The sequence below is a fragment of the Trichechus manatus genome, unplaced genomic scaffold (assembly GCF_000243295.1).
Source record: "Trichechus manatus latirostris isolate Lorelei unplaced genomic scaffold, TriManLat1.0 scaffold00059, whole genome shotgun sequence".
In the NCBI taxonomy this organism is placed as follows: Eukaryota; Metazoa; Chordata; class Mammalia; order Sirenia; family Trichechidae; genus Trichechus; species Trichechus manatus.
This window is the reverse complement of record NW_004443995.1, coordinates 14,537,713-14,550,939: the sequence shown is the minus strand read 5'-3', so window position 1 is coordinate 14,550,939 and position 13,227 is coordinate 14,537,713. Positions and strand designations below refer to the sequence as shown.

General features: G+C 36.6%; 1 protein-coding gene across 3 annotated transcripts in view; it reads right to left on the bottom strand.

The window, feature by feature from the left end:
- Positions 1-12,858, bottom strand: part of GYPA (glycophorin A (MNS blood group)) — a 35,999-nt gene extending 23,141 nt beyond the window's left edge. For all 3 annotated transcript variants that reach the window (XR_002824503.1, XM_023733587.1, XM_023733586.1), the window contains exon 1: positions 12,726-12,858. Coding sequence is in view for 2 of the 3 variants with exons in the window: in XM_023733587.1 (XP_023589355.1) it covers positions 12,726-12,762 (37 nt within the window). In the remaining variant the exon portion in view is untranslated. The remainder of the gene's footprint in view (positions 1-12,725) is intronic.
- Positions 12,859-13,227: the final 369 nt, after the last annotated feature.

Sequence of the window (13,227 nt, the reverse complement as noted above, 5' to 3'; positions counted from 1 at the left end):
TCTCTTCTTTCCCGTACCCACTTAGCTCCACACATGACAACCTCCCCCCTCCCTCTTGCCTATCTGCACCTTGTGCTGAACATCACACCCCATAACAGCACAAGAACCTGCCCTGCACTGACACCCAGAACACCATGATGGCCCCACTACATGCCACAAACAACCCATCGCAGCCCCTCCCCTTCAGTGGGACCTGCCCTGCTGCACCATAGCTAAGTGACTGGCCCTGCCCACTGGACAAGGAGGTGAAAGGTATCATGCCCACAGATGAGCAAACAACAAAAAAATGCAGAGCCCACCTGTTCAGACACAATCAAATAGAACAAAAAGGCAGGACAAAACAAACAAATATACAATCAATAAATTAAGAAAGTAACTACTGGATGTCCCAAAGACACCAGACAATATCAAAAGATATTATAAAAATAGGACAAGATGGTTCCAATAGGCATCCAAAATAAAACAGCAGATGACTTTCCAGTAGAAGAAAAGCCATGGGAACTACCTGATAAGGAATTAAAATCTCCACTGTTCAGAGCCATCCAAGAGTTGAAGCAAGAAGCAGACAAAAATGAGGAAAAACAGACAAATTCATGGAAAAGGCAGACAAAATCATAGAAAATATAGACAAAACAATGGAATAATTCAGGAAAATAATACAGGAACAAAATGTTACAATAAATTCACAATAGAAATCATACAAAAACAGTTAGAAATCCAAAAGATAAACAACAAGATTTCAGAAATGGACAGTGTCGTAGAAAGTCTGATGAGCAGTTTGAAACAGTGGAAGACAGGATCAGTGAAATTGAAGACAAATACTTCAATACCACTTTGTTTGAGGAAAAATCAGAAAAAAGAATGAAGAAACCCTGAGAATGATGTGGGATACAATCAAAAGCAAAAATGTGTGAGTGATTGGAGCTCCAGAACAGGGGGAGGAAATGGAAAACCCAGAGAGGATCATTGAAGAATTGTTGACAGAAAACTTCCCTAATACCATGAAAGATGAAAAGCTGACCATCCAAAAAACTCAATGAACCCCATATAGGATAGACCCCAAAAGAAAGTCACCAAGACATATCATAATCACTCTCACTAAAACCAAAGCCAAAAAAAGAATCCTGAAAGCAGCTCGAGACAAACAAAAAGTCACAAATGGAGGGGAAACAATCAGACTAAGCTCTGATTACTTGGCAGAAACCATGCAGGCAAGAAGGCAATGGGATGACATACGTAAAACTTTGAAAGAAAAAAATTGCCAACCAAGAATAATATATCCTACAAAACTCTTGTTCAAATATGGTGGTGAAATTCGGACTTTTCCAGATAAACAAAAATTAAGGGAATATATAAACTTACAAAAATTATTAAAGGGAGTCCTTTAGTTTGAGAATAAACAATATCAGATGACAGCCTGAATCTAGGATGCAATATTGCACCAGACAGATTACAACCTGGGAAATAAACTCTCAAGGATTATTCAAAACTAAAAGATTTACAACAGGGAACCAGGGAGGTTAATCTGTAAATGACTACAACATCAGAACAATACAAAAGGGAATAAACAGCGTAGGTATAGAACTTTCTAATGGAGAGGAAGGCAAGGCAATACCAAGATATAAAAGACTAGTTCAAACCTAGGAAGATAATAGTAAATTTCAAGGTAACCACAAAGAAAGTTAACAAATCTACCATTAAAATAAAGAAGAAAAACACATAGTTTCAGTAAGAACAAAATCTACAAAAACAAAAGAAATTAAAAATAAAAATCCACAAACAAAAGGAATTCAGCACAAGAGACAAAGAGGAACAAAGAAAACATCAGCACTGTAAAAAAAAAAAAAAAGCACTACAAAATTACAGCAATAAACTCACACCTATCAATAATTACACTGAATGTAAATGGCCTAAATGCACAGATCAAAAGACAGAGAATGACAGAATGGATAAAAAAACAGAATCCATCAATATGCTGTCTACAAGAGACATATCTTAGAAACAAAGATGTAAATTTATTACAAATCAAAGGATGGAAAAAAATATATCAAGCAAACAGCTACCAAAAAAAACAGTAGTGGCAATACTAATCTCAGATAAAGTAGATTTTAAAACAAAATCTACCATAAAAGACAAAGAAGAGCACTATATAATGATAAAAGGGATGATCCAGCGTGAAGACATAACCCTAATAAATATCTACACACTCAATGAGACTCCAAAATACCTAAAACAAACTCTAACAGCACTAAAAAGAGAAAGTGACAGTTCTACAATAATAGTAGGAGACCAATAAACTACTCTCGGTAAAGAACAGAACATCTAGAAAGAAACTCGGCCAAGATACAAAAGATCTAAAGGCCACAATCAGCCAACTTGAATTTATAAATATATATAGAACTCTCCACTCAACAGCTGCAAAGTACACATTCTTTTCAAACACACGTGGAACATTCTCCAGAATAGACCACACCTTAGGTCACAAAGCAACACACAGTAAATTCCAAAACATCAAAATAATACAAAGTATCTTCTCTGATCACAATGCCATAAAAGTAGAAATTAACAACAGAAAGAGCAAGGAAAAAAAATCAATTACATGGAAACTGAATAACACTCTGCTTAAAAACCACTGGGTAATAGAAGAAACCAGAGATGGAATCAAAAAATTCCTAGACTCAAAGGAGAATGAAAACACATCATACCAAAACGTTTGGGACACAGCAAAGGCAGTGCTCAAAGGTTCGTTTACAGCAATATGTGCACACATCAAAAAAGAAGAATGGGACAAAATCAAAACATTAACTACACAACTTGAACAAACAGGAAGAGAACAGCAAAAGAAGCCCACATCAAACAAAACAGAGGAAATAATAAACATCAGAGCAGAAATGAATGAAATAGAGAATAGAAAAACAATAGAAAGAATCAACAAAACCAAAAGTTGGTTCTTTGAAAGGAACAACAATATCGACAAACCACTGGCCAAACTGACAAAAGAGAAAAACAGGCAAGGAAGCAAATAACTCAAATAAGAAATGAAATGGACATTACAACAGACTCAACTGAAATAAAAATGTTTCATAACAGAGTTTTATGAAAAACTATACTCCAACAAGTTTGAAAACCTAGAGGAAATGGACAAATTTCTAGAAACGCACTACCTATCCAAACTAATACAAAATGATGTTGAAAATCTAAACAGACCCACAACAAGAAAAGAGACTGAAAAGGTAATTAAAAAAAGGAAATTCCCAACAAAAAAAAAAGCCCTGTCCCAGATGGCTTCACCGGAGAATTCTACCAAACATTCAGAAAAGAGCTTACATGAGTACTACTCAAACTATTTCAGAACATAGAAAAAAAGAGAATACTTCCAAATTCATTCCATGATCCAGCATAATCCTGATACCAAAATTAGTCAAAGATACCAGAAAAAGGAAAATTACAGACCAGTATCTCTCATGAATACAGATACAAAAATTCTCAACAAAATTCTAGCCAATAGAATTTAGCATCATACCAAAAAAAATAATACACCCCAACCAAGAAAGAGTCATACCATGTATGCAAGGATGGTTCAACATTAGAAAATCAATCAAGATAATCCACCACATAAATAAAAGTAAAGAATCACATGATCATCTCAGTTGAAGGAGAAAAAGCATTTGACAAAGTCCAACACCCATTCCTGGTAAAAATTCTCAATAAAATAGGTATAGAAGGGAAATTTCTCAACATAATAAAGGGCATCTATGCAAAACCAATAGTCAATATCATTCTTAATGGAGAGAGGCTGAAAATATTCCCCTTGAGAACAGGAACAAGACAAGGATGCTCTTTATCACCACTCCTATTTAACATTGTGCCGGAAGTCCTAGCTAGAGCAACAAGGCAAGAAAAAGAAATAAACAGTATCCAAATTGGAAATGGAGAAGTAAAACTGTCCCTATTTGTGGATGATATGATACTATACATAGGAAACCCAAAAGAGTCCATGAGAAAACTACTGGAACTAACAGATTCAGCAGAGTAGCAGGATACAAGATCAACATAAAAAAATCAGTTGGATTCCTATACACCAATAAAGAGAAAGATGAAAAGGAAAACAATATCATTTATAATAACCCCTAAAAAAATAAAATACTTAGGAATAAGTCTAACCAGGGAAGTAAAAGACCTAACAAAGAAAACTACAAAACACTACTGCAAGAAACCAAAAGAGATCTACATAAATGGAAAAACATACCATGCTCACAGACAGGTAGATTCAACATTGTGAAAATGACAATTCTACCCAAAGCAATCTGCAAATACATTGCACTCTTGATCCAAATACCAACAACATTCTTTAAAGAGATGGAAAAACTAATCCTTAACTTCATATGGAAAGGGCAGAGGCCTTGGATAAGTAAAACACTATTGAAGGAGAAGAATAAAGTAAGAGGACTTGCACTACTTGACCTCAGAACCTACTATACAGCTACAATACTCAAAAGAGCCTGGTGCTGGTACAATGACAGATACATTGACCAATGGAACAGAATTGAGAACCCAGATGTAAATCCATCCACATACTGTCACCTGATCTTTGACAAGGGACAAAGTTCATCAAATGGGGAAAAAATAGTGTTTTTAAGAAATGGTGCTGGCAAAACTGGATGTCCACTTGCAAAAAAAAATGAAACAGACTCAAACCTAACACCATACACAAATACTAATTCAAAATGTATCAAAGACCTAAATATAAAACCAAAAACTATAAAGATCATAGAAGAAAAATTAGGATCAAGGCTACAGGCCCCAATGCGCGGCATTAACAGGATACAAACCATTACTAACAACACACGTACTCCAGAAGATAAGCTAGATAACTGGGATCTTCTAAAAATTAAACACTTATGCTCATCAAAAGACTTTACCAAGAGAGTAAAAAGAGAACCTACAGACTCGGAAAAAAAATTTTGGCTTTGACAAATCTGACTAAGGTCTAATCTTTAAAATCTACAGGAAAATCCAATACTTCTACAACAAAAAGACAAATAATCTATTTAAAAAATGGGCAAAGGAAATGAACAGACACTCACCAAAGAAGACATTCAAGTGGCTAACAGGAAAGTGAGAAAACCCTTGAGATCACTAGCCATTAGAGAAATGCAAATCAAAACCACAATGAGATACCATCTAACCTTGGTACTACTGGCACAAATAAAAAAAAAAAAACAAACAGAAAATAACTAATGTTAGAGAGGCTGCGGGGTGTTTGGAACTCTTATGGACTGCTGGTGGAAATGCGAATTGCTACAACCTTTTTAGAAAATGATATGGGGCTTCCTTAGAAAGCTAGAAATATAAATACCATATGATCCAGTAATCCCACTCCTAGGTATATACCTTAGAGAAATAAGAGACATCACATGAATAGACACATATGCACACCCATATTCATTGCAGCATTATTCATAATAGCAAAAAACAGAAACATCTAGATGCCTATCAACAGATGAACGGATAAACAAACTATGGTACATACGCACAAGGGGGTACTACGCAACTATAAAGAACAATGATGAATCTGTGAAGCATCTTACAACATGGATGAATCTAGACGGCAATATGTTAAGTGAAATAAGTCAATCACAAAAGGACAAATATTGTATAAGACCACTGCTATAAAAAGTCATGAAAAGGTTTACACACAAAAAGAAACAATCTTTGATGGTTACGAGGGAAGGGAGGGTGGGGATGAAAAACACACAATAAACAATAGATAAGTGGTAACTTTGGTGAAGGGTAAGACAGTACACAATACTGGGGAAGGCAGCACGACTTGTACAAGGCAAGGTCATGGAAGCTTCCTAGACGCATCCAAACTCCTGAGGTACCGAATTGCTGGGCTATGGGGACCATGGAACATCTAGCTCAATTGGCGTAACATAGTTTATAAAGAAAATGTTCTACATTCTACTTTGGTGAATAGCATCTGGGGTCTTAAAAGCCTGCAAGCGGTCATCTAAGATACTGGTCCCGCCCTGTCTGGAGCAAGGGAGAATGAAGAAAACCAAAGACATAGGGAAAGATTAGTCGAAAGGACTAATGGACCACAACTACCACGGCCTCCACCAGACTGAGTCCAGTACAACTGGATGGTGCCCAGCTACCACCACTGACTGTTCTGACAGGGATAACAACAGAGGGTCCCAGACAGAGCTGGAGAGAAATGTAGAACAAAATTCTAACTCACAAAAAAGACGAGACTTACCGGCCTGACAGAAACTGGTGAAGCCCTAAGAGTATGGTCCCTGGACACCCTTTTAACTCAGTAACGAAGTCACTCCTGAGGTTCACCCTTCAGCCAAAGATTACACAGACCCATAAAACAAAATGAGGTTAAAGGGGCACACCAGCCCAGGGGCAAAGACTAGAAGGCTGCTAATAGAGAACCCAAGATTGAGAAGGGAGAATGTTGACATGTCATGGGGTTTGCAACCAATGTCATAAAACAACGTGTACTAACTTTTTAATGAGAAGCTAGTTTATTCTGTAAACTTTCATCTAAAGTACAATAATAAAAAAAAATTAAACAAAAATACCATGAAATTCAATTTTTTTTTCTAGTTTGAAAAAGGGTGAGTCAATTTTAAGATTACCCATCCATAATTCTTTTCTCTCTTTCAGTAGTATAACTTCGGAGCTGTCATAGAAATGTAAGAGCTACTATCTCCAGTCAAAGATTACTGGCTATGAAAACCAAGCTATGTAACTAATTCTAGATCATGGTTATTCTTTAGTGTAAAAATATACGCACAAAAACATGAATACAGACATGTATTCTCATATATCCTTCTTAGATCTCATTAAGTGCATTATGAGTTATTTTAAAAGCAGTAAGATTTTTATCATTACAAAAATAAAATAGATTCAATGAAGGAAATTTGGTAATAGAAGAAAGCCCAAAGAATCATATATAATCTATCTATCCAAATATAAACATTTTAAACATTTTGGTATACAGCCATTTGAACTTTTAGCTATTACATCTAAGTGAGATTATCCTGTTTAAATATGTATCAATAGTGCCTAAATCCTGATTTTCTGTTTAATATACCATGGACATGCCCATGTTGTTAAATAGTCTTCTATGACAAGATTTTAAATGCTTCACAGTATTCCATTTTATGAATGTATCTTTGTTTATTTATTTATAGTTTATTTATCAATTTCCTACTTGGAACCTTCATGTTATTTTCACTCTTCTGAGAGTTAGAAATGACTCTGAGATAAACGTGTATATTAAACTCTGTGAATGTATCTCTGACCATTCCCTCAGACATTCTCATGAAGGAAATGAGGCCCACATATGATGGAGTAGGGAGGTAAGGATGCCTGCAGACATTACTCAGAGAGAGCTGTCACATTTGCTCCTCAGCTTCATGCTCAAGGCTTCCTGGAGAATCCACAAACAACTGAAAATGTCTTCTTTGACATCTCTGGTCAGTCTCCTCAGGGACAGAAAGCCACGATCTGTCTCTTTTTGCCATCTGCCAGCTACTAGTCTACTCTCAAATTGTACAGGCAAGATTTATGTTCCAAAACTGTCCGTAATGTTATAGCCTCTCTTATAAATCCTATATTCACCTTGTTCCTTGACTCAGCTAACCAACTAATTCCGTCACATGTATGTAAACAATTAACTAAATAGTAAGCAAAATAACTAATAAACCTGTCTAAGTTCTTTTTCTACACTTAGTTGTAATAGTCTTTAAGATAATAGAAGAACAAATGTTTTTAAACAATAAAACCAAACAAACTAAACCTGTTGCAGTGGAGTCGATTCTGACTCGTAGTAACCCTATGGACAGAGTAGAACTGCTCCATAAGGTTTCCAAAGAGTGTCTGTGGATCTGAACTGCTGATCTTTTGTTTAGCATCTGAGCTCTTAACCACTGACCACCAAAGATCCTGTTAAACAATAATTTCACGATATATCAGGTTCATCAAATATGTATATTAGAATTTTGGAAAGAAATATTTTTGTTAAACCAATGAAAGTATGTAAAAATTATAAAAAAAGGATAACTAATGAATAAAAAATAATCTATTATATTTTAGAAAATGTCAAATAGGAGCTCTACCTTGTTCCTAGATAATGGAATATGGGGTATCCATTTTATTTTTTAAAAGGTGCACAATCTGAGTAAAATATGTCTATCTATGTAAGTGTAATGAAAACAGCTCATTAAAAAAAAAACTAGTAAAAATAATTAAGTAGTGTCAATAGCCAGAAGAGTGTTATATGCATTTAACAAAAACTTGAGGTGAGCCTAAGGTTCAGCTACACAGAAATTTCACTGGAAAAGGCAGCTGGAGTTCTCTTCTCTTGGTCCTGGTCATCATTCCATTCCTCACTTCGCTTTCTTACTTACAACCTCCATTCCTTCTTTACACCATTAAATCCAGTGTAATTCATTTCTATTTAAGGTACACCTTTATAATCCTTGTGGATACCAAACGGGCTCTTGTGAAACGCAAAACTTATTTCCAGGGATCCAAGATCCCCAGGACTAGCTGGTGTTGTACCTCCACAGCATTAGAACAGTGCTTTATACGTAATAAATATTCAGTGAAACATTAATAGTTATAAAGGTTTCAGCAAATTATTCTAGAAAAAGAATTAGTTGAGTTTCCAGGTTTCACCTAATTGGGAAAATAACAAAGAATTAAGCAAGCCACGTGGCAAAGTGGCATGTACAGAATGATTGTAACAATGTTGAAACACGTGCATCAGCAGAAAGTATTTTCGACATTTCAACAATGAGCACATGCTTTTACAAGCAGAAGAAAAGAATCTAAAAGTGAAAAAGAAATACACCAAACTTAAATTTATAAGCATTAAAGGAGTTAAAATGTTAGAAGTTTACCGAGACTAAGAGTTGTGTTTACTGAGACTACAACTATTCCTCCTCCTCCAGGTTTCCTGATTGTTCCAGCAGGACATGAGGAGCTACCTGAGTTAGAATTCTACAAGGGTCAGCTAGGAAGTGTGTTCAGTCCATGGAATGGTGCCACACTCTTTTTTGTGAACACCTACAAGACCTGCAAGATCCTGCCCCAGCGTCCCTCCTTACCATCATTGCTTCCCACTCTCCCCTTTCTTCTGGGGCTCTAGCCATGCTAGCCACCTCTTGATTCCTCAAATACATCATATTCTTTTTCATGCCCAAATCTTTGAGTCTAATTTTCCCTCTGCCTAAAATATTTCTCCCTCTGTCTTTGCCTAGCTAACTTTTTTTTTAGGTCTCAGTTTAAATGTGACTTCCTTTGTGAGGTGGTCCTTGGTACTCCCAAATTAGATTTAGAATAAAACTGCCACACAGTCCCCATTGCTTAGCAAGGTATGGCAAAGGCTTAATAAAATCTTAGGATCTTGTTTCTGACTGTTTGGAAGATATGTGTTCTGTTGGCCTTGATGGTTACTGGGGGCCTCGAGTATTCATTCATTTGTTCATTCAATTACAAAAGTTTTTAGCATGCCTACTGTCTTTGTTATCCAGCACTGCTATAACAGAAACACCACAAGTGCATGGCTTTAAGAAAGAAAAATTTATTATTTCGCCGTCTAGGAGGCTAGAAGTCTGAATTCAGGGTGCCAGACCAGGGGAATGCTTTCTCTCTCTGTGGGCTCTGGGGGAAGGTTCTTGTCATCAGTCTTCCCCAGGTCAAGGAGCTTCTCAGCACAGGGACTCTGGGTCCAAAGGACTCGCTAATCTCCTGGCTCTAATTTCTTGGTGGTATGAGGTGCCCCTGTCTCTCTGCTTGCTTCTCTCTTTTATATCTCAAAAGAGATTGACTCGAGATACAGTCTCATCTTGAAGACTGAGTCTTACCTCATTAACATAACTGCCTCCAATCCTCCCTCATTAACATCACAGAGGTAGGTTTTACAACAAAGAGGAAAACCACATCACATCACAAAATGGTAGACAATCACACAACACTGGGAATCATGGCCTAGCCAAGTTGACACATTTGGGGGGAACACAATTCAATTCATAACACCTACTATATGCTATGTAGTATGAATGCAATTATAAATAATTCACTGTATTGTCTTTGAAAAAATTCCAATTTAATACAAAGACACAAATATTTAATCAATGTGTATAAAGTATTTTAGGATGATGGTGGAAGTGATGGCACAAAGGAGGCAGTGGTAAATTCTACTTAATGGAGGAAGAGGTAGAAAGTCCTGATGAGGTGTTCCTTCAACTTATCCTGAAAGAAGTTTGGATATTCACCAGACAGACTATGTGGGCATTTAGATACAGAGTCAGTGATGTCAGCAATTTGAGACATCACTGCAAGTAGGGGGATTGCCACTATCTATGTGGTTGCAGCATAAGATGTGAGGAGAGGAATAGAGAAATGGGAAAAGGCTGAAGAGGCAGTGAAGCTCCATACTTTCTGTGCCATGTTATGGAATCTGGACTTTTATCCTTAAGGCAATGGGTAATCAGTAAGCAGTTTTAACCAGATTTTCATTTTCAGAAATTCACTGTCAATAGTATAGTGAATGATGTAGGGGACAAGAGAATGCCCATACTATACACTCTTCATAAGAAGATCCCATCTTGTGCTCAAGAGTGGTCCAGCCAAGTAGTCCCTCTGCCAACAAGTCACTCCTCCTTAGAGAGGGTACTTATCACTTATCCACATTGCATTTGCTGGAGAACGCCTGTAGCTAAAGAGCTTACAGAGACAGAAAATGATAGTAAGTAGTGAAAAGAGCATGGCAAAGATCCAGCAATAGGGTCTAACATCTCTTAAACCTGGCACTTTAATGCTCTTTATTTTAAACAAAGATGGAGAAGAGAGGTATGAGTGAAAAAAAAATTTTACCTTTATAAGCAAATTATAAGCTTATAAGCAAATTTGCAAGTATGCATATGTACATAAAATTTCAAAATAGAAGCAAGTTTACCATTACATGCAAATTTATGTAAACTTTAGAAAATTCTTAAGAGCGCTCATTAACATAAGTTTTGAACTTTATCAAACAAGTGTAACCCTCTAGCAAATAAGTAGACTTCTTTCTTCTCCAACAACTATTCCTCACAGGAAAGGACCCTCTGGTGGAAATTTTGTCCTGAAGTAGAGACTGAAGCCCAAAGAGATGAAGAAGAAGAAAAAAAAAAGCACCCAAGTTTACAGAGCAGGACTCCTACTCTGACATTAGCTTTAAAAACCATCCAAAGTTAGGCCATAGAGGTCTCGTGGAACATCTGGCTTAATTGGCATAACACAGTTTATAAAGACAATGTTCTGCATTCTACCTTGGTGAGTAGCGTCTGGGATCTTAAAAGCCTGTGAGCAGCCATCTAACATACTCCACTGGTCTCACCCCTTCAGGAACAACAGAGAATGAAGAAAACAAGACACAAGGAAAAGATTAGTCCAAAGGCCTAATGGACCACAACTACCACAGCCTCCACCAGACTGAGTCCAGTACAACCAGATGGTGCCTGGCTATGGTCACTGACCACTCTGACTGGGATTACAGCAGAGGGTCCTGGACAGAGCTGGAGAAAAATGTATAACAAAATTCTAACTCACAAAAAAAGACCAGACTTACTTGCCTGACAGAGACTGGAGAAACTCTGAGAATATGGTCCCTGGACACCCTTTTAGTTCAATAATGAATTCACTCCTGAGGTTCACCCTTCAGCCAAAGATTAGACAGCCCCATAAAACAAAATGAGACTAATGGGACACAACAGTCCAGGGACAAGGACTAGAAGGCAGGAGGGGACAGGAAAGCTGGTAATAGGGAACCCAAGGTTAAGAAGAGACAGTGTCGACATGTTGTGGGGTTGTTAACAATCATCATAAAACAATATGTGTACTAACTGTTCAACAAGAATCTATTTGTTCTGTAAACCTTCCTTTAAAGTACAATTAAAACAAAAAGAAAGTTAGGCCATAGTACCTCTCTTTCCAATCCAGGTGTACATGCTCTCCACACTTGCTTTTAGGCAAAACTCTAAATCATAACCAGAACTTGAGCGTGTCTAACACTGAGGACAGCACATTGCTTAGAGGAACAAAGTCCTTGAGTAAATTTCCAAAATTGCATACACTTTATCCAAGACTGTCTGTGCATGGCATTTTCTATTTAGACTCTTCAAAAACTGAATGTTGGCCTAGTTGATGTGAGATTGAAATTTGCCACCTACATTCTTAGAGGCATTTGTTTTAATTCTGCAAATTTAGTTGCTTTGATGCAGTTTCTTATTGCAGTCGATTAAACCCACACACAGAGCAAGTAAATAAATATGTAAATGCCTTAAGAACAATTTGATTTAAAAAAATTTTTTAAACTTCCTTTCTTCCAACAGTCTAATAACTGTACCTAGCCTATAAAATGACTTTTTTCACAATTAGTTTTTCTTCCATTTCCTGAAAAATAAATAAACTTATTAGTTCTAAACAAGGAATTTCCTTGCTTAGACAAAAGTAGAGACCATGGAGACTTGTTATTATAAAGCATTTTCAGCTCTAAAGGGCAATAGTTCTGACTACATAAATAAGCTTTTATATTTTCTAATATTTAGTTAAATTTTAAAGAACTTGTTAATTATTCCCACATAAATTCATATGGTGCAATATAAAGAATTTTACCAATAGCCTTAAATGAACCTGCATCTAGTTGAAAAAAAGTCACTTACCTGATAGGAGTAACAAAAGAAATATCTCTTTATACATCCTTGGGTGCTTATATCACTTTCAAAATTCAAGGTAAGGACATGAAGATTCTACAGTACTTTCCCCCAACAACCACCAAAGCTGTCTAAATGCTATACTTGACAAAGACAGCCCACATGTCTATCTGGCTCTCCCAGGCTCCTATGGCCCTAATCAGCCAGTAGATGTCTGTAGGCATAGTCAACTACATAAAGTTGTAAAATTTCTGTGAATAAGTGGATGTTAAACAGGGCTTTTTACAGTAGAATCTTCAGTTGAGTAAATTGGGTAGAAAGTATCCAAGCAAATTTAGAACCACTAAACAACTGACATAGTTTCCCTCAACCCTCAGAGACTAGGCCATGAGTAGGATCTCTCTTCTTCTGCCCTTGGTGTTTCTTTGTGTACAGGGCCCCTAGCCTTCTGTAGCTAAATTCTGCTTTGAAAAAGTCTGTTTACATCATTCACAGATTAAGGTCAATTTAA